Source organism: Paroedura picta, chromosome 8 (genome assembly GCF_049243985.1).
Source record: "Paroedura picta isolate Pp20150507F chromosome 8, Ppicta_v3.0, whole genome shotgun sequence".
Lineage (NCBI taxonomy): Eukaryota > Metazoa > Chordata > Lepidosauria > Squamata > Gekkonidae > Paroedura > Paroedura picta.
The window spans coordinates 56,737,904-56,760,243 of NC_135376.1; the positions used below are offsets into that span (position 1 = coordinate 56,737,904).

Consider the following 22,340-nt stretch of genomic DNA (forward strand, 5'->3'; position numbering starts at 1 on the left):
CAGTGATGCGATCTTGATACAGTTTGCATCGATGCGCTGTTGTTCTCCTCCCACACACATTTTCAAGTGTCAAAACAGCCACAGGGAGGAGGGAGTTCGTTTGGTGACTTGATAAAAGTGTGGTGGAGGGGAGATCAAGAGCACTTCAGACTGCCATGCTTGCAACATTTTAAATTACTTTTTTAAATGGCATGATCATACCCGTGGAAGCCTTGAGGATGCTCTCTTGCCTAGTTTGACCCTATTGACCTTTCCCATAGTTTGAATCAAGACTTAGAATAATCACCATTACAGTGAGATTTTTAAAAAATCTTAATTTGGCATTTCCCATCCATTACAAAAATTAGTGACAAAGCTCTGTATTTTTCGTTATGACGTTTGAATTTGACATAATTACATGCCACTCTATACCGCTTGCATTTCATGACCTCTTGACCCTGTAGGGTTTCTTTATGCTCCACGCCATGAAAGTTTATGTGGAATAAAATCTTGTTAGACTTTAGAATAATGTGGCTATCCCTCTCACAGCTGGAAGAGTCTCTCTTGAAGGTGAACCTAATGGAAGAATTCCACCTCTCTCCAGTTCTAGTACACCAACTCTGATCACGCATTGATAGTGATGATTCATGTTATAGGCAATGGAGCACCTGCTACAATTGGAAATTGATGTTGCTCCTCCTATAGTGTGTTCTCAGCTTTTTCAAGAATTTAAAACATTTTTGTTGCTCTAGAATACCCAAAATTGCTATGATAATATTATGCTTCATTTGCATATTTGTTTGTTTTAAAATACTTTTGGTTTTGTCTCATTTAAATTTGGCTTCAGTATTGGCCCTGCCACTTGGAAAAGTCTGCTAAATAATTCCCCCTCACTGGGCTCTGATTATCTGGAGGACCGCTTGTTTCGTTATGCCTCCCATAGGGCTCTCCACTCTGCAGGTATGAATCTGCTGGTGGTCCCTGGCCCCCTGGTCCACCATTGTCCCCGTGAGAAGCGCCCATGCCCGGCTGACCGAGGCCAGTGCCTCTACAGGGCTTATACTGGGGCCTATATAGGGAGGGACCTGATCTTCCAGGCCTGGCCTCAACCAGAAGCCTGGTGGCACTATCCCACTTATCACGCTAAGCTGTATTAGGTAAATTCTAGCTTTGAGAGAGAAACATGAAACAGGAATGCAATAAAGAATTTTAATCCAAATATCTTTTTCCTTTTTCAGGGGGTGGAGGAAAGCGTAAAGGTAAAAGCAAAAAGTGGAAAGAAATCCTGAAATTCCCTCATATTAGCCTGTGTGAAGATCTTCGGAGGACAATAGGTAAGAGGTCTTTTACTGTTGTTGTTTTTTCTTTTACTGTTTTTATTTTAAATATTTCAGTCATTTTTTCATGCAGGAGGATACAGGAAGGTTGCTTTTAACATGGCTTTTTGAGAATGACAATTAAGCCTGCCTTTCTATATTCCTTGCATCTTCCTATATGCCTCTTAGTTGCTGAACAGTTCATATTTAAGACGTTTGAAGGTGGCATAGGGCACCGCTGCCTATTACCACAAATTTCCAGTTATTGGAACAATGAACTGGCACACCTCTAACAGTGAGAGCTGAAGGTATGCTTTTTCATACTGAATGGGACATAAGCACATCAAATTGCATTCTGGGTAGTCATTATTCAGAACTGCATAGGATTAGGCAAGGTTTCTTTTTTTACATAAGCAGTAGATTTTACAAAGCATTTCATGCCACATAGCAAATTGCTTTATAAAGTTTCTTGGCTTTAAAAATGACTTGTTTATTTCTGTCTAATTTGGGATCAGCAGTGGGCTAGATGAGAGCCAATAAAATTGAAACTACAGACTGTGGTGTTTGTCTGTTTTAGAGCCAATCAGGCATTGCATGCTTTCTCCTTGAAGGATCATGTTCTCATTTTGTTATTAGATCTTGGTTTTCAGAGAGAGGTGCTGAGCTCCCATACAGCATCTAATCTTTACCAGCTTTGTCTGGTGTGGCAGTGGCAGTTCTTCCTCACTCTGCGTGTTTTAGCTGCTGTTATCCATGGGTTAATTTATATCTAAGTTGGAGGGGGCTGCCTTTGAAGGCTGTCTGGAAGTTTCAGCTGTTTCAGAATACACATGTTGGTAAGTAGAAGTTATCAGCATCATATCTTGCCAGATCTAAGAACTTCCATTGGCTCCTGATTTGCTGAGAATGCACCAGAACAGGGCATTGGCCTCTATGCACTGCCTGTTTGACCTTTTAGGGCAGTGGTTCTCAACCTTCCTAATGTCCTGATGCTTTAATACAGTTCCTCGTGTTGTGATGACCCCCAACCATAAAATTATGCAAGTGTTCTTTTTCAGAAATTAAACCAAAACTGAGCAATGGCGTGAAGATCCATTGTTCATGTTTGTATATAAATTGTTTTTCCCCCCGGGGTTTATCAATTCAGTTCTGCCTCTTGTCCCACCATGCCGATCTCGCTCTTTTCTGCTGCTCCAGACAGACAAATGCTCTATCTCGATCTACCTTGCAAGGCTCTTGTGTGGATGGCACCCCCTGGCCAAGCTGCCTGTCCTGCCATGACCCCTGTGAAAGGGTCATTTGACCCCCAAAGGGGTCCCAACCCCAAGGTTGAGAACCACTGTTTTCGGGCAACTGTGTTCCAACTGAAACTAGATGTGTCAGCTGGTATTAGGTACTATCTGAAATTTCATAATCATATACCTCCTTAAGAGAGTATGATGTATAAATGGGTTTAAGCATGTAAACAAAAGCAGTCAAAAGGAAGCTGAGAGACACTATCAAATAAAACACATTAAATATCAGAAGATTTTCAGCAGACAGTTATTTAAAATCTGTTTAGAAGGGCTAAGATTTGTCAGAGTCCATCAAGGAGATAGTATCTGGTGACCATTATCAAGAAGGACCACTCTGCAGTACAAAAGCTCTGAGGATTGGATCTTAAAGGGTAGAGAGGAGTGCCTACAAGTATATTAGACTCTGCTGTAAAGCAGTTTGCAATTAACCAGTGAAATTTCCAACAAAATGGATTTTATATATTTGTCATTCATAACATCAGCAATTGAGATAGATTCAAAAGGGTAGCCGTGTTGGTCTGAAGTAGCACAATAAAATCAGAGTCCAGTAGCACCTTTAAGACTAACAAAGATTTATTCAGGACGTGAGTGCTTGCACTCGAAAGCTCACGTCCTGAATAAATCTTTGTTGGTCTTAAAGGTGCTACTGGACTTTGATTTTATCAGCAATTGAGGCAACTACTATATTCTGGACTAGCTGATCTCAGCCTTCAAGGATAGCTCTGCCAAATGGCTAGATTACATGCTACAGTAGACAAAAAGACAGCATAGAATTGTACTGTGGAGTCACAGACCAACTGAGGCCTGCAAATTGTTCTAGGGGCCACTGGGAAAGCCTGGAGAGAAAACAACCAACAGGTGATATGATAACCATCTTCAAGTACTTGAAGGGCTGTCATATAGAACAGTGGGTCCCCAACCCCCGGTTCAGGGACCAGTACCGGACCGTGGATCAGTTGGTACCGGGCCACGCCTCCTCCTCATCCTCCTCCCTGGCTGCTGCCTTGGGGGTTGCCCTGCCACTCTGCCGCCGGCTCACCTTTGGTGCTCTCCAGCAGCTGCCATGGCTGGGGCTCCTGTTTGGTGTGGCACTGTGCTGCTGCTGGCAGCGCCTCCCAGCAGGTGACGGGAAGTCAGGGGTGCCAGTGGAAAAGCAAGTGGAACAGGGTTTCATGCGGCAGCGGCGACATCCCTCGGCAAAAGACTACCGGGCCTCAGTGAAATTGTCAAGTGTTGACCGGTCCCCAGTGATAAAAAGGTTGGGGACCACTGATATAGAAGATGGAGCAGAGATGTTGTCTGTTGCCTCAGAAGGTTTGACCAGAACTAGTGGGTTGAAATTAATCGAAAAGAATTTTTGGCTAAATGTCCGGAAGAAGTTCCTCACAGTTAAGAGTAGAACAGGCTTCCTTGGGAGGTAGTGAGTTTTCCTTCTTTGGAAATGTTTAAGCAGAGGCTAGATAGTCATCTGACAGAAATGATGATTTTATGAAATTAGGTAGATTGTGAGTGGGTGGGCCCTTCCTTGTGGCTTTTCCTTGCATACCCAGGGAATTGGGTATACCACTATAGGATAGTAGGTGAATTTCCTTCAGGCCAGGCTGGATTCTGGAGATTTAGAGAAGGGAAATACTTGGGTATGAAACTGGGGTCACTGTGGGTTGGCAGATAGTTGTAAGTTCCTGCATTGTGCATGTAGTTGGACTAGATGACCCTGGAGGTTCCATCCAACTTTATGATTCTGTGACTATAACAGACTTTCTCCACCAGGGTTTCATGAAAGCCTGGGGTTTCTTGATGGCCCTGGAAGGATTCCCAAATGTGTTGGAATTAATTAATTTTTAATATATTTTTCAAATTTGATTGAAATGTATTGGGTCATGTTGACTGCTCTTTCCCCCTCCTCAAATGGCCAATAATGGGCCTGAAGGTGGTGGGAAGGGGAAAAGGGCCCCAGGTGGGCATGTACACAGCTGTTTCCCAACCATATTTTGCATGATCATGCCACTTCTTGGGTTTCTCAAAGCCTGGAGAATATTTCACAGGTGTCTCAATGGTAAAAAAAAGTTGAGAAAGGCTGGAATATAAAGAATATAAAAAAATGATAACAGAAAAAAATGAAAAATTCTCATGCTTCTTACAAATGTCCTTTGTATCTTGTTAAAATCTTTCAAAATCTGTTATTGAATACTGTCTTCCATAGCTTGAAATACTGTTACCTCAGTATGACTGCTGTTTAGCTGTTTGTGGATCTGTTTCTTTGAATATTATTAAAGCATATTTTCTTTTGAATCCTGCCCAAGTTTCAGGGGGAAAAATGGAGTGTTTTGCTCTGCCATTACAGTCTTTTGGATACCTCCTCTTCATTGCAACACATGGAATCAAGAGAAAAATTTAATTTTTTTCACATACTATCATAGAAGCTGCGTGAAAAACAAGCCCCTTTATGTGTCTTGGGAGACTGAAAACTTACACCGCAAGTACAGACTGCCTATCATTGACAGCTTCCAGGACATTAAGGGGTCACAAGGGAAATGAATTTAAATGATCTCAGCCCACATTCTATGTGCAGAATTTATTTCATAACATTTTAATCCATTACGAGTCATCTTGGCAGTAGTGAAAGAGAAAAACCAAGAAAGCTATTGCCATTTCCTTGTAACAAGATCCCCATCTCCTATACTATACAAAGTTATGTTAAAACATATTTGGCATGTTTTCGTGCCCTACGTCAGAAGCTGATTTCACCAAATAGCTCACTTCATTTTATTTCTGGTCAGGAGTAGTAAATTTCGAACAGTGATTTCCCATGCATATGGTTGTTTCAATGCTGCAACACACACCAAGCTTGCATCAAAATGTAATATAGTCACAGGCTGGGAAAATGGCCTTTTAAAAATGGCTTTCTATTTATTACTTGAAAACACAGCAAAATGACTATGGAGAGTTTCAGGGCCTGTCATGATCTTATTTGGTAATACAAGTCATTAACTTTAATTATTACTTATGCAGAGCTTTGGAATTGGGAAGTTGATGTATTATTATGGCTCTGTGTTTGTGCTGAGTAGCATTGGCTAATTGTTAAGCAAATTGTCTTTGAAAACAGTTGAACAGATGTTATGTTGGGGGAGTGTCCACACTCCCTCCCTGTACTGACTGGCCTCCCAAGTCTCCAGCCTGGGAGGTTGGACTCACCTGGACGCCCCAGGACCCACACGAAGCAGGAGCCAGCATACCCAGGCTCAAGAAGATACCCACAGCCTCAGAGACTCCTATGGCATCAGAGGCAAAAGAGGGAGCCTGCTGGCCCACGCCCCATCAGCACGCAGACCTGCAGGGGTGACATGGTGAGGTGAAGCTGGAGTGGACCCAAAGACGGTGACGGAGCTTCTACCAGCCATCCTGCTGCCTTTGGAGGGAACAGGGAGAGCATGAGACAGAGAGGGCAGCCAGTCATGGTGGCCAGTACACAACTCCTGGCTGCATGCCTGAGAATGCTAGCAGATGTCATCCTGCAGACTGGGCCCTGGGGTGTGGGTTTGGGGCTATTGACACCTCAGGTAATCAGGTAGGAGAAAGGGAACAAGAAGGTAAGGCCGATGATAAAAGGGAGGGTGGATGGAGAGCATGGTGGGTATAAAGGGAAAGAGAGAGAGAAGGAACCGGAGGAGATAGCGGTCAGATGGAGGAAGGCAAGATGGAGAGAGTTGAGAGCACCTCCTCCGAGAACTCAGGCAGTTCTGAGGACAGCGTTAAGGCATGCTCCCCCACAGCCTCCTCAGGAGCTATTGTACCATCAGAGGAACTTGTAATAAAGTCAAGCAACCCCCAAGGGACTTCACTGCATCGTTAGTCTCCCGCAGACAACTCACAATAGGGAGAAATGAAGGGGATGTGGTGGTGTTGGAAACAGTTGACCAGAAGTGGGAAATCCATATGCAACAATGAGTAGGGGACAGTTTCCATCCGGACTGTGTGCTCCATTTTCTTCCAGTTTGGTGTGATTGCAGTGTAAAACTCCAGGTAACATTGCCCCAGTCTTTCTTCCATGATTTCTGCTGCAGTATAGTTTCTTCTGCTGCTGGAGTTTTTTATTAACTGCCTTGTGCGTTTTATAAGTGTGACATTGTTATCATGGTGCAATAGATGGTACTGGTCTAGCTGTCTCTCTTACATGGTACGTTCTGTGGTGTTTTGCACAAGGAGTGATTTCACATCTGCATAATCACATTTGTTTTGGCCCATACAATCAAGCACTTTGAGGACAATAACTAACTCAGAAGCAAATGCATGAAGCATATCTCCCCTATGTACACAATGTGCACAACCAAGCCCAATGCTAGGAAGTTCTTAAAATGTCTATATCATTATAACTTGGGCACTTAAACACTTTTGGAATTTTGTAGTTGTCATCTGAGAATTGTTAAGACCTGTGATGTAGCTGGCCTTGCAATAGAATCTAATCTTAGTTCAAGTTGAACTAGGCTGAGGGGACCCTATCATATTAAGAGCTATGTAAATAATATAATAGATGACTGTTGCCTAAATGGCTTATAAATTAATAAATATAATACAAAGGAAGAAGGGATAGATAAGCTGAAATAAAATAAACTCTGAGTTCAAGTGTGTTCCTTTTACAGGTAATGAGAGAGAATGGCCACTTATTATTTATTTATTTATTTATTATATTTATATACTGCAGTTTACATGGAATAATACAGTATACAATATAATTTGGTAACCATTACAAATTAAAACAGTAGTAACAAAGATAACAGAGCGAACAGTGCTTAACAACATCAATATTTTAACAGTCCTGTAGTTGGTCAGTTCAGGGAATATGCTTCATGGGAGGGGTCCAGGGGGTCCAGTAGATCAGTGGCCCCAACCTTTTTATCATCGGGGACCAGTCAACGTTTGACAATTTTACTGAGGCCCGGGGGAGAGGTAGTCTTTTGCCAAGAGACATCGCCACCTGAGCCCCTGCTCCGCTTGCTTTCCTTCCAGTGCCCCTGACTTCCCGCCGCCTGCTGGGAGGCGCTGCCAACAGCAGCTGCGCAGTGCCACGCCAAAGGAGAGCCCCAGCCATGGTGACCGCTGAAGACGAGGAGGAGCCGCAGATCGGTACTGACCGATCCATGGACCAGTACCGGTCCCCGGACCGGGGGCCGCGGACCACTGTAATAGATTATATTAGTTTCAGTTGAGCTCAACCAGATGCCTGGTGGAAGAGCTGCCTTTTGCAGGCCCTGCAGAATTGATCTAGCTCCAGCTAGGATCTCCCCAAGAGCTCATTCCACCATGTGGAGGCCAGGACAGAGAAAGCTCTGGCCCTGGTTGAGGTCAAGTGAGCTTCCTTGGGATCACCAGGTAGTTGGAGGTGGCAGAGTTTACAACTCTTTGAGGGGTGTAGGCAGAGAGGCGGTCCTTCAGGTACACTGGGCCCTGACCACGTATGACCTTAAGTCTGACCTGGAATTCGACTGGTAGCCAGGGCAGTTGTTGGAGAATGGGCCGAATATGGGATCTCCATGGTGTTCCTGTAAGGACCCTGGCCACTGCATTCTGGACCAGCTGTAATTTCCAGATCAAGGTTGAGGGCAAACCTGTACAGAGTGAGTTGCAGAAGTCCAGTCTAGAGGTGACCATCACATGGATCACTGTGGCTAGGTGTTCCGGGGTCAAGTAGAGTACTAGTAGTTTGGCTTGGCATATTATTGGATCAATTCTAAGGGCCAAAACAAGTGTGATGATACAGATATGAAATTAAGTTAACAAAAGCAACTGCAGAGTGCCTGATCTAAAGTGCAGTTGTGGTGCCTAAGTATGTTTTTACCCTCCTTCTATTCTAGGGCTGTTTTGATAATAGGCAATGGGCTCCCAGGGCTACTTTTGACCAGGGAAGACATTACATATGAGACTGAGATATTCTTTTTGGTTTCTCTTTGTTTGTCTACCAGAAAGCTGGAATTCCTAAAGGAGGCCGAAAGAAAGGGTTAAGCCCACCCAGTCACATCTGCTTTCAAATTTAAGAAGTTCCAAAAACTATCCTTGGTGGAGTTCTTCCTGTTAGGAAAGCAGAGTATTAGGTCAAACAAAACATTTCCCGGCCCTAAAATTACAAGCTAAAAAAAAATCTTACAGTGGCTTTTATTCCTTTCTGATTTTATAAACTCAGCACTGGTGATGAGTGTTGCAGTGACCACTGTGGAGTTGCTGCATTTTTTATCCATCAGTTTGCCTTACTCCTGGCTTTTCTGCCACGCCATTGTAACAGCCTTAGAAGGACCACACCTACAGAACTGAGCATAATCCAGATCCTGAGTCCTGCCAAAATCATCAACACTATCCTGCCAGTCATAGTGCTGGGGTTTTCTGTTTTGTATAATCTGGGACTTGGTTGTCAATTTAATTTGCCAGCTGCCTTCTCAAGGGACAAACCATCCTGTAAATTATATTTCTGTGTTCTAAAAGTCCAAAGTCATTTAAATAGTATGTTACTTAACACTACACTTAAAACAGAAAACAACATGGAACAATTTGGGCTGCCAGTATACGGGCATCGGTACTTTTTACTAGAGTTAGGTAGGACAAAGTGTGTACAGCCCCATCCACTTTCCTTCCTCAGAGGCAAATTTTCCCTCAGTTTTTCCTTCCCTTTCTGACTGAGCAGCTGAAAATTTTTAGTGGTCCCACCCTGTGTCAGGAAGATATTTTAATGCTGGCTCAGATCAGGAACCTGAGGGTAGGATCAGAATCGCCCTTCAGCTTGAACAGCTTAAATCAGGGGTAGTCAAACTGCGGCCCTCCAGATGTCCATGGACTACAATTCCCAGGAGCCCTTGCCAGCATTCGCCAGCGAATGCTGGCAAGGGCTCCTGGGAATTGTAGTCCATGGACATCTGGAGGGCCGCAGTTTGACTACCCCTGGCTTAAATGGTACTTGAGCCATTTAAAAATTCAGAATTAACTATTTGTTTTAGTTAGAGGGGAAAGGTCAGGTGACATCAGGGACTGAAATTTCTGAAGTAACTCAGTATAGATAACTCTGAAATAAAATCGATACATACAAAGACATTTGTTCTTATTTTTCAGGCTAATGAGAGCTTTTTAAGCTATTCAGTTACTTAAATCTTTATGTTGAGAGGCTTTTGTTCAGTGTTTTCCCAAAAACTCTAGAACAGTGGTCCCCAACCTTTTTTAGGCTGGGGACCGGCAGGGCATTGGGCCGCGCCCGCAGGGACCGCGCCCGCGCGGGCCACGCCCACGCTTCGGGCCGCGCCCGCGGCCGCGCCCGCGGATCGGGCCGCGCCCGGCCGCGCCCGCCGGCCGCACCCGCGAGCCACGCCCGGCCGCGCCCGCCGGCCGCACCCGGCCGCGCCCGCGGATCGGGCCACACCCGCGGGCCGCGCCCGTGGATCGGGCCGCGCCGACGCGGCCTGCACGGGCGCAGCCCGGCCCTGATTCCTTCTCCCCGCCCTCCCGCAGTAAGTAGCTTCCCGGGCCGCAAGCTTGCGGCCTGGGAAGTTTTTTACTGCGGGGGTGGGGGGGGCGGGGAGAGGGAGCCGCGGCCCGGCGCCATGGCCTTTGCGGCCCGGCGCCGGGCCGCGGCCCGCAGGTTGGGGACCACTGCTCTAGAACATTTCCTTTGAGTATTCTCTGACTCTTTTGTTTTCCAGAACCAACTCTTTCCAGTATCAAAACCCCATCTCTTGAAACACCACTATTCATCTTGAGTTTTTAACAGATTCTTAAAGTTTCTAACCACACCAGACCAGGGATCTCTGCAGTCTTCGGAGCTGATTCCCTATTTGACTGTGTAGGAAATTTTATTCTCTCTCTAGAAGATCTATCCCCTTTCCTTGACCTAAATAGGAGTCTCCATCTAACTACCCATTCATCCTTGCCAACTGTCCTCAGTTCTTCTGTCTGTGTGTAACTGCTCTCAGTCAGGGCTAAATTCCAAATGAAATCTCAGTATTCAGTTCAGAAGTCTTCTGTGCTCAGCTGATACTAACCAATCAGATTGCTTGGAACAGCCTGTCACATAAGGCTCTCATAGCCCTTTAGGCTCTTTGTATGGCACTTCTAAGCTCTTGAATAGTGCAGTCTGTCACAGTAGGACCCAGAATAGCCCAAATATAACCTTATCTGGATGCGTGAAATTATATTAAGTTGGTAAAATGGTTTATTTAAAAATACATGAGTTTCCCTTGGCAATCTGGCCTTCCTGTTTAACGTCACCTAACCAAAGGCTATGACCTTCCCTACTGCTGCATCATACTGCCTGCTCATATTTAGCTTACAGACCACAAGTACTGCAAGATCTCATTCACACACAGCTATCCAGAAGCGTGTATCCCATCCAGTATGCATATTAGATCATAACGGACTCCGTGGCTGTCAGGGAAGCAACAGTCAGTAGGCCAATGTAATTCTTCACAGCACACAGTAAAAGAAGGAGAACGGAAGCATCATTGTCAGGACAACCAAGATGCTGCCAGTGGACCTGGATGCTGGGTGTGGCTTCCTTGTAAGTCAGGGTGCCTGAGTAGCCTGTGTTGGCATATTGAAGTAAAAAATGCCAGACTTAGAATTGCTTTGAGAGAATGTCAGGAGAAACAGTTGCATGCAGCTAAATTCCTTCCTCTCCTGATCAGAGACCTCTAAAATGGCTGGGGTTGCCAACTTGGTGTAGTGGTTATGTAAAGAAAGGTTTAGGAGGGCCCCCCTCAAACCTTCATGGGTTCCACCTATTGCAGAGGTCCAATAACCATTCTGAGACCAACGTGTTGAAAGAAGGAAAGGATTTACTTAACATCATTCCTGAGTTACATAAAATAGAATCAATGCAGAGATGCTGTGTGACAGAAAGTGAAGGAAGACCCTGTCTAATCCCGTCCTCCCCCCCCCCCCACACACACACAGATGGGAGATATGCGAGGATTAGGTTAATTGTAGTTCTCTAGCAGGATCCTGATGGAAATTAGGATCTGCGAGAATGAGGCTGTTGGTCTAAGCAACCAATTTATACCACCCCCCCAGGGCACCTTTCAAGTATCCCGGCTATGCAATAGGAAAGATATGTAAAGGTAAAGGTAAAGGTATCCCCTGTGCAAGCACCGAGTCATGTCTGACCCTTGGGGTGACGCCCTCCAGCGTTTTCATGGCAGACTCAATACGGGGTGGTTTGCCAGTGCCTTCCCCAGTCATTACCGTTTACCCCCCAGCAAGCTGGGTACTCATTTTACCGACCTCGGAAGAATGGAAGGCTGAGTCAACCTTGAGCCGGCTGCTGGGATTGAACTCCCAGCCTCATGGGCAAAGCTTTCAGACGGCTGCCTTACCACTCTGCGCCACAAGAGGCCCAGGAAAGATATGTAGATCTGACCATTTGGCCCAGTGTTGCCTTGGTGTGACCCAGGCATACTGTTTGAGTTAGAGCCGTGGTATGTTTGTGTTGGGGAAATTGAGTTAGTGTCACGGTGTGTTTGTGTTGGGGGACCTAGAGGTGAGCTAGCCTGACCTCACATGTTAATTGCTGAGGCCTCTAATGTGAGTTACCTTGGGGCAATTGTAGTCCTCCCAGAGCTCTCTCAGCCCTGCCTGCCTCACAGAATTACTGTTTTGGGGAGAAGAAAGGTAGGCAATTGTAAGCTTTGAGACTTTGGGTAATGAAAAGTGGGGTTCAGAAACCCCGCTGTTCTGTTCTTCTCAACTCTCGGTTGGCAAATTCCTGGAGATTTTTCAGGCGGGATTTAGGGGGAAGGGGTTAACAGCACTGATGTTTTATATAAGGGGTTAACAGCACTGATGTTTTATATAATTGCTGTGTGGAAGTAAAATGTGTTCCACTTTATTTAGTGGGGTTTACTGTCAAATAATGGTGAACAGGGTGGTAGGCTGTTTATGTAGTGATTTGGGTCCACAGCCTTTGCCTATGATTCACTATTGGCAATCTACTGCTGTCAATCTCATTACCGTCTAGTAAGAGAGTTTGTAAATCCCTATGTTTATCTTTTAGAAGCATTTATGTGCTTTATCAACTGCTGGGGCCTTCTAGCAAGGTTTTAGGGCAAGAGCTATTTCAAAGAGTTTATGAGGAAACTTGAAGGCTACTCATGTGGTCTCTGCCTTATCAGTTTTAATTATTAGTTTGTGGAAAATGGGTTTAACAGAGCATTGTCAGGAGAAAGGCAAGGTATGTAAACACCCAGTATACATAAGAACGCGTAACACCATGTCCTTCCTGTTTATAATATTCACAGTGTCATTCTATTCACAATTTCATCTCTCAGACTCCATTGAATTCATTCTATTTAGAATGGTGCATCTCTGCTTAGGAGATGTCACCATGAGGGTGGGCAACAGAGAAATAGCCATACTTTTGAGCCCCCACTGCTTTGTATGATTGTGTAGTTTTGAGGTTGTCCTCATTCTCTGAAGAAGAGAAAGATCTACTGCCAGCTTTTCAAGGTGGGAGGGTTGCTGAGCTCCAAACAGAAGACCTTTTGCTTTCTGGAAAGGGCAAATGTATGTCTCTCACTGCTCTTCTGTGGCTGAAGTACAAGATGATCATGGAATGTCAGACAGACAACTTCAAATGCTCCCAAGGTTCACTGTACTAGGAAGTGTTCTCTCATAAAATACTATCTTCTGTAAAATTTTAAAATTGTAAAACTGAGCTGCTCCACCAGACCTGTGGTTGAGGCCTAAAGAAAAACATCTAAACTCACCCCCCCCCCCGGTTTCTGGGTATTAGACATATAGAACCACCCTGCTATATGCCATATCCCTAGCTACAGCCCACCGAATCCACTGCATTGGAGGCTGGGGGGGATCTTCTAGTTGTGCCGCTATCTTGTTCTGTCGTATTTTATTGTTTATTTGTGTTTAATTTTATTGGATGTAAGATTTGGGGATTTTATGGTTATCAGATTTTTATGTAACTATGTTTTTATATATAAGTTGTAAATTGCTGCTGCGAGTCAGTTCGCTGGGAGTTGCGGTCTAGAAATCAAATAATAAATACATACTGCTGGCCTTCCTGTTTAACTTCACCTAACCAAAGACAATGACCTTCTTCCATTCCCAGAAATAGGAGACAGATTACAATTCATTTATTACTATTGTGCAGTTTTATTGTTTTAAATGATGACAAACTATATTTTGACTGAATTTTAATTTTAAATCTATATATTTATAATATTGTGCAATTGTATTTGAATTTAAATTACATAAGCCACCCTGAGTGCATAGGGAAGGGTAGCATATAAATGCAATAAATAAATAAATGCTGAAACATTCTTAGATAATAACTTTTGATAAAATTATAAGACTTGATTATTGTAATAACACAAAAAAGTGTGTTGGGAGAATCTTTGAAACGCTGAATTTTACTGAAGCCCTCCTACTGTTCAGAGTTTTAATATGATAATAGATATGACATTAGAAATCATGATCTGGTTTCAGGACCTTTTCCATGCAACTGATGTCCTTGAGTCTTTAAAACAGAAAGAATATAAATTCTAGTAATTTCTATTAGTCAAGTTGGGTAGACTCTTTGCCATAGCCTTGTTTATCTGAGTACCAGCTTTTCAGGTTGTCTTCAGGTGGTAAGCTCACAAGGTTTTTGTTCCCCTTGCCTCTGGCATCTTTTTCAATTTCCCTTGCAGGCCTTTTCCATTTTTGTTACCCTGGCCTTAGTAACTTTGAGGCTTATACCACATCTTTCCTCGTGGCCATAGCATTATGTGAAAAGTATCCAGTGGAAATGTGGTTAGATGATGGCAGATTGATCAGATCCTTGGACTAGGAAACTGGGCACCAACAAACCTGGTTCTATTATTGACCCTCCCAGTGGTGTGTAGCTTGGCCTTAGCTTTGACCATTGCAGGTCATGCCACATTCTGAGGTATTTACTGTCCTTTCTGTACTATTGTGACAGATATATTGCTGCTTCCAATATTTTGAATAATGGGCAACCCAGAAATGGACTAGGCTTTAGGATATTTTTATGTGCTATTCTACTGGTCAACTATAATAATCACATATTTCCAGTTTGTTTGTTTATTTGATTTTTATACTGCCCTCCCAGCAGGGCCGACTTAGAGCACTGTATAACAGGTGTAACAATACAATCAATAAAATTAAGTAATATTGATTAAAATTGATTTAAAATATTAATTGATGGCAGTGCAAATTAAGTCAGCAAATACAACCCATCTTAAGATGCTTCCTATGTACTCTTCAGAGTCAAGAATGAGTAGGGGCTTATAACGATGGTAGATGAAAATAGTGAGTTGATAAATAGATGGGGTGCAATAGATGTTATCATGTCACTAGCCCCACCCAAAGACCTAGTGGAAGAACTCCATCTTGCAGGTCTTGCAGAACTGTACAGCCATTCCTTGAGGATACCATTTCAGACTACTTGAGAGATGGATTCCGGTTGGTACCCAAGTTGGTCTGAAGCAACAAAGTTTGAGTCCAGTGGCACCTTTAAGACCAACAAACTTTATCTGAGGAAGTGTTACTGATCTCAAACTTTGTCCTTCTTGAGAGATTATATGCTTGAGAAACCCCACTCTATATATCAGAAGTAACATGCCATAAATAAAACTGACTATGGGATTTTCTTGGAGAAGCATTCAAAAGTATGATTCCTCATCCTATCCCATAGCTTCAAATAATACAGTCGAAAGGGGGATTGTACCACGTACTGTTTTTGCATTTCTGAATTGCACAGATTTGGTATTAAATGAGGTTCTCTATAGAAAGGTGCAAATTTGTTATTACAATACAAGATGGCATGTTGATGTTACCTAGAAAGAAAGTAGCTTTTGTTCACAGGTTAACAATTAATGTAATAAGACTTCCCCTTCTGTTTAGAACCAGCCCTCCCCACACAGTAACCATGAAAAACAAAGGAAAGTGTGGCTCTTTGGAGGCTGGCTGTGGCATGGGCTTCTATAGTATTTCAGGTGATCAGCTGTGTGTGCTTGCAGACATGAAGCCATTTCTGCAGATAATTTTTATAATGGGGATGCGGATAAGAAAGAAGAATGGCAACGGGTTATGCAGAAAGCTACAAGTGGTGCACCATCATATGATCAAATGGATCATAAGAATGTCACTGCAGCCTTGCTGCATCTAAGCTATGTTCTACTTCACAGACTATTACATTCACTTGTCAGCAGGACATAAAAGTAATGGTTATCTCCTGGTGTTTGTTCTCCTCATTTGATACTCAGTTTGGCTCAAATCCATGCATTCTAGATATCCTCTGCCCCCCCCCCCCAGAGAAGTGTTTTGCTTCTGCTAGTACTTCTGTTTGGGCAATAGCTCATTGGGAGCCATTTATATGGCACAAACCTAAGTGCTAGTGGAAAAGACTACCTACTATGTGCAAATTTATTAATAGAACCTAAGCCTGTGGTACCCTGGTTGAATAAATACTGTTGTTACATTCAAGTGCTAATGGCAAATGTTAGGCACCTAAGCAACTAGCTGCCTGCTTGGGAACCTTCCTATAATTCTTAGGACTATTTCCCTATTTCCCCTAGAAGTCCACCTTTTGGGGGGGAGGGGGCTACAGTGCGAAGTACGCTGTACACATGAGGGGGTATAATTCTGGGTTGGTTGCAGCTTGGAGAATAATCTTACTCTGAGAGCAGAGCTCTAGCTGTTATCAATGGAACACAAACAGCTTTCCTAGCCTACAGATAAGGCAAGGTGTAGCTATAGTGATATAAATAGAAACAGATGCACAAGAGGCATATCTTCACCAGCCCCCATTGCCAATTTGTTGGTGTCAGAAATACCATAGCTCACAGGAAATAGATGAAAATCTGAGCCCTCGGAATGGGTTTTAAATGCCTCTGTTTCAGTAGAGATTGGCGAATAGGTCTCGAGTAGCAGGTATGTGAATTAATGTTATATTATTGCCTCCAACAGATCAGTAGCTCAACTGGCAATCAACTAAATAGAAATGTACTGGGCTAGGGAAAACATCCCATTGTCAGTTTTATCTGTGGCATGTTACTTCCAGGGAAAACAGCCAGGCCAGAATGAAATAACTAGTTTTTGAGAAATGTGAGAAGGCATCTCATTCTGTGTAGATAAAAGGAAGGAATTAATTGTCTTAACACAGAAGACAGGATTCACTGGGGTGGGGTAGGGTTTTACAAAATAATATAACACATCTTTGAAGTGTAGGCAAGAGGAGAAAATATAGATGTCAATTTGATAACTGAAAATGTGGGATGAAAATGGATTCAGGTGGAGCAAACATCAAAATGTCTCAAATCAGTGCAATGAATTTCATTTTCTACAGAACGTTTTCTGCATTTGACATTTTGAGCATGTGATTTAGTAGTGGTTTGGCTGCTGGAAGAAAATAGGGAAGAAAATGTTCCTGGCCTTTGGCAGAAGTGAAAGCGACAACCTTCCCAACACCCTCATTTCCTTAGTCTAAGGTCTGGCTTCCAGGGGGTGGGAAGCTTTCATCACATCATCAGTGAGTTCAACTGAGAGCACTGTAGCGCCAAGGAGTCGAAAACTCAGGAAGAGACATTGAAAGTATTCCACTTTGTTTCTTTCATCTGGAGTATGTCCCTACTACCTTTTGCAAGTAAATAACTAGCATAACATTGCCTTGTCTTCCTTCTGCAACAAATGTCACTCAACAAATGTACCACATTTTAGGATGGTTAAGAGTCAGCTCAACCTCTTACAACTCCCATACACATAAATTGTGGTCTGTTCAGTTTACTCTGTGTGGATCTTTCAGCGGAAGCTAAAACACTGAGTTTCTGTCTTTCTGTTCTGTTTCTACACTAGGCTATGCCTGGCATTTCTTGTCAGTGTGTTTTAAAACACGTATTTTGGACCAACCTCTTCTTCAGTGTTTACCTATGGCTTACCTTAAGATTTTTTTCCCCTTTGGAAGAGGATGTCTGTTGTTAGCAATAAAATTGTGGAAGGTTGCCTCCAAAATATGAATCTGTCTCACTTCTTTATCCAAATATTTAAGGGATCTGTATTTGAGAGCTGAGAACAACAACTGTGTTTTCCTATGCTAGGAAAGACATCTGGATCTCTACAAACCACATAGACGAGGCTGTCAGCCCATTGGCGCATCAAGTACCACACTGGCAGCCACTTGCTAGGAAGAGGTCCTTCTCATGTCTCCTACATGGGGTCCTTTCAAACTGTTCAGGCCAGGAAATGCAAAGCATGTGCTCAGCTACCACTGAGCCGTTGCCTGCCTCACTCATCATGCATTGCATTGGAGCCTGAAGCTTTTCATGCTGTGAGAGCACTCTGCTAGATAGGGTTGCCAGCTTCCAGGCAGGGCCTAGAGACCTCCTGGAATTATCACTGATCTCTGGTCAACAGAGCGCAGCTCCCCTGAAGAAAATGGTAGCTTTGGAGGGTGGACTGTATGGTATTATACCATGCATGCCCTCTACAAACTCTGTAGATTTCACCCCCAAATCTCCAGAAACTTCCCAATCTGGAGCTGGCAAGTCAACACTCTCAGTAGACCAATAAGGTAGAAAAATGGAGCAATTCTGCATATTTATAAAATCATGCTGCTCAAGCACAGAGAGGCAAAAAGATCAAATGGCTAAGACATTGCTGAAATTATAAACATCTTCAGCTGGAAGTGATGTTTAGCAATAGCATTAAGTTAGTGGGATATAAAGATATAGTAGTGTAAAAGAATGGTATAAAAGGGAACTGTTGGCACTTTGCAGAACAAACAAATCCTGAAACTTGGTGTGATAAGTGATGCTAATACTTGGTCTATTCAGCACAGGTCTAGGTATCTGTTAATGTCACTTTATGTTTCCAAGTTATTTTTAGTTATAAGGCATAGTAAACTTGAGGAACTGGTTGCACTTGTTATATTTTTAGACAATATTCATGTTTATTCAAGTAAAGTATTATTTGCCACTTCCTCATATCATGGTCTTAAATTCCTAATGGATGAATGAACAAGAACAATGGTCTATTTCAGTGGAGGATAAAGTGAAAGGTTTTTCCAGCTATGTTTTAGAGGCCTCACCCAAGCAAAAGAAACAATTCTCCATCTGTTTATGAATACATCTAGATAAATGTTGTGGCATACATCTCTGTTATAAGTAAGCCTACTGACTTTGATTCACTTTCTGATGATTTTGCACAACCTTATGTCATGAAATGGATATGTGCTGAATCATTTACAAGATGAGTTCTAGATAATCCATGGAAAGTAATCTTGTTGACAAATAAGTAATGGCACCATCTGATTATGTTCCATTAATCATTTGTGATTCAGATTCAGATTTGTGTGACATTCTTTCTCTCACTCTTTGGCCACACAACTGAATTCAAGAAGAGTTGGTTCTTATATGCCACTTTTCTCAAAGTGGCATACATTTGCCTTCCTTTTCCTCTCCCTACAACAGACACCCTGTGAGGTAGGTGAGGCTGAGAGAGCCCTGATATTAATGCTCGGTTGGAACAGCTTTATCAGTGCTGTGGCGAGCCCAAGGTCACCCAGCTGTCTGTGGGGGAGTGCAGAATCAAACCCAGCTCACCAAATTAGAAGTCTGCACTCCTAACTACTACGCCAAACTGGATTTTAAGTTCAGCTCCAGTGATAGGAAAAGTTATATCTTAACAGTGCTTACATGCAATTATACATGCATATGAAGATGTGAAGGAACCTGTTCTTCCTCTTTGGTGAAAGGTAACAAATTTAGCATTGCAACCGTCCAGTCAAGACAGTGTCATCACAACTGGTGGAAATTATCCTTATAATTCTCCCTTGGAGAGCACCTTTCAATTTTATTCTTTAATGATGGTGGGGAGGTTCTATTACTGTAGGTCTATGATCTTTACAAGAAAGTAGCTGTAGAATACCTGCTTTGCACACAGAAGGTCCCAATTTTAATCCCTGACATCTCTGAAAACAAGACTATCTCCACATGGAGGGGTAAAATGTGAGTGGCTTCCTGCTTGCAAATGTGGGGTGATAAACCTTGTGTTTGCAGCCCTCCTCACGGAAGACCTCTCCCATGTTTTCTGTCTGCCCCATCGCAGCTTTTTGCCACCTGATGAGGCTGCAAGGGAAAGTAAAATGAACTTCTCCCTCCACTCCTTGTCAATCACAGCAAGCCACCAATCACAGCATAGCAGTTCTGTCATGGACTGAAACTTCCCCTCCCACAAGACCCAAAATTAATTTTTTTAATAAAGGCACTTCCACACTTCTATGCGGCAATGCCACATCATAGATGCATTTATAATAAAAATCAACACTGCCATATTGCTATGGAGAAATGCCAGAATGATATAGCACCACCACCCTCTTTTGGAGATTCGTGTTCTTTTGGACTTTTATTTATTTACTAGTAATCAAGCCCGCTGCAGCTAAATGCAGCGGGTGCTAGGCACTTACTGTGGCGTCGGTGGTTCGGCGGTGGCTGGCTTGCTCGGCGGCGGCTTGGTCAGCGGCGGCGGCGGCGTTCTCTCGGCGTGTGCAGCGCTCTCTCGCCTCTGGCGAAGCACCCAGGCCAGCCAGCGCAGGTCCGGCTCCTCGGCCAGCAGCGGCAGGAGCTGGCAGAAAGCGGAGTCGCGCTGGGAGTCGCGGCTGCGGCGTTCTCTCGTCGTCGGCGGGCCTTCATCCTTCAGTTGCGCTGGGAGTCGCGGCTGCGGCGTTCTCTCGGCGGCGGCGGGCTGGCGCGGCGAGAGGCGCTTTGCGCCTCTCGCTGTGCCAGGCCGCGAGGCAGGGAGCCCCCGGCAGGGAGCCCCCGGCTGCGCGCGGCTCGCAGTTGCTGGGGCTGGGAATCGGAGGGACTAATCGGCAGGCGCGAAGCGCCTGCCAATTGTTCCCTCCGATTGTCTGTCATGAGGAAGGGTCCAATCCGGACCCTTCCTCATCACGGACAAAGCCCACCTCAAGGCCCCTTAACGAATTATTTAGTCCGTGGCGCCCGTGGCGCCACGGGCGGTTTAAAGATGGGTGGATTTCTGAGATGCTGAACATGGTCCCTGGAGTCCAAAAAGTCATTTTGTGTAAATAGTTAGCTTAAAAACATAGTGCTCAGACCCTTGTATGATTGGGAGAAGGGTGCTCGATCACCTTTTCCCAGCTTATTCCCCACCTCCAAAAAATAGAAAAGTGGCTATGTTTTGCCTGCCTGATCCCAAAAAGACAATGGACACTTTAAAGAAGACACAATTTAGGATTATGGTTGCGCTGCAACATGGACTGCACTATTTAAAAAAAAATTACTCAGAGCAGGAAATGGAGAGGGGAGAGTGGGTGCAAGGGCGGGACAACACTGCAGAGACTATTGTTCCCCCCTCCATATGGGCTTGCCCCTGGTTGCTTACTTTTTACTCACCAATAGGACACGCAATTGTGGGTGGTAAATCCAGTTTTGGCAATTTCCCTCATCGCAAATTAAAAATGGCCAAAACTCAACCCAGCTCCTTGACAGCCTCGGGATGCAGGCACCATCATATGGAGGGGCTCTAAAAGCTGCCAACATTTGAAGGCTGTCCAGGGGCAGATGCTTCTTGGGGAAATGATCCAGGTATTAGAAAAGGCCTTTCTGTGCTTCACACAGCTACGTACTTGAATATAATTAGACCAGTGACTGCCTCAGTAAAAGGCAGCATTGTAGACAATGATTCCCCATTACAGAAGCAATGCTGTCTTTGGTGTTCCTGGTTGTACCATTAGGATGGTTCTATACTAGTAGGGCTGCCAATCTCCAAGTGGCAACTGGAGACTTCCGACCATTACAGTTGATCTCCAGATCTGTTCCTCTGCAGAAAATGGATGTTTTGAATGATGGACTCTATGGAATCATACGCTGCTGAGGTCCCTCCTGTCCCCAAGCCTTTTCCTGCTCTCCCCAGGCTCCACCTCAAAATCTCCAGTGATTCACCAGCACTATACATGACCCATTTAATCTGCAGTAATTTTTCCACTTCATTTTCCAATCAAACCTTGTATTCTGGTATTTTCAGGGACCTTCTGAAAATCGGCACCTGCCGATTGGGCCCTCCGATTGTCAGTCTGGAGGAGGGGCCAATCGGCACCCTTCCTCATCCCAAACACAGCCCGCCCTAACTCCTCCCACCCAGCCCTTACGGCAAGCCTGCAAAAGTAGGCAGTCATTAGCTACTTTTAAAACAATGGAACAAATAGCAAGAAGGACCAGGACCCTTGCTGAAGCCTCACTTCCAAGTAGGCATGTACTGGACTGTTGTTACCCAGAGGAATTGAACTTTTATAGGAAAATAGTGCACTTTATGTGGAACTCTTATTTCAGTTCCACTTGAATATGGAAAACAAGCAGATGAAACATGCAAGAAGTAGTTTAGTGTGGAACAGCCATAGTGGAAGGAAATATTATTTGTGTGCTTTTTCTTTAAGCAACTTTGAGTGATTGTGATATTTCATAAACTGGATGGCTATAGTGAGATTGAGGCATCCTGTACCTTTCAGGAGATCCCTGTCCTCCCCCCACCCCCCGAATCCTGGATCCAAGACTAAATTGACACCAGTGCCCTAGCCTAGGCAGTCTTTTCTATGCATCTAGCCAAAACCTTGTGTTTCTCAGCTTCCGCTATTGTAGGATGACCTTTTGACCTTAACCTGGGCACATGCTAGTGGATCGCTCTGAGGTACCAACTAGGAAGGTGACTTTTAGAGGAAGTTCAAAACAGGAGCTTAAAATAAATTCTG

General features: G+C 44.0%; 1 protein-coding gene across 2 annotated transcripts in view; it reads left to right on the forward strand.

Annotated features, from left to right (window-relative positions):
- The window catches only part of GRK5 (G protein-coupled receptor kinase 5), a 208,272-nt gene that overhangs the window by 57,404 nt on the left and 128,528 nt on the right, over positions 1-22,340 (forward strand). For both annotated transcript variants that reach the window (XM_077349914.1, XM_077349913.1), the window contains exon 2: positions 1,218-1,313. Coding sequence is in view for 1 of the 2 variants with exons in the window: in XM_077349913.1 (XP_077206028.1) it covers positions 1,218-1,313 (96 nt within the window). In the remaining variant the exon portion in view is untranslated. The remainder of the gene's footprint in view (positions 1-1,217; positions 1,314-22,340) is intronic.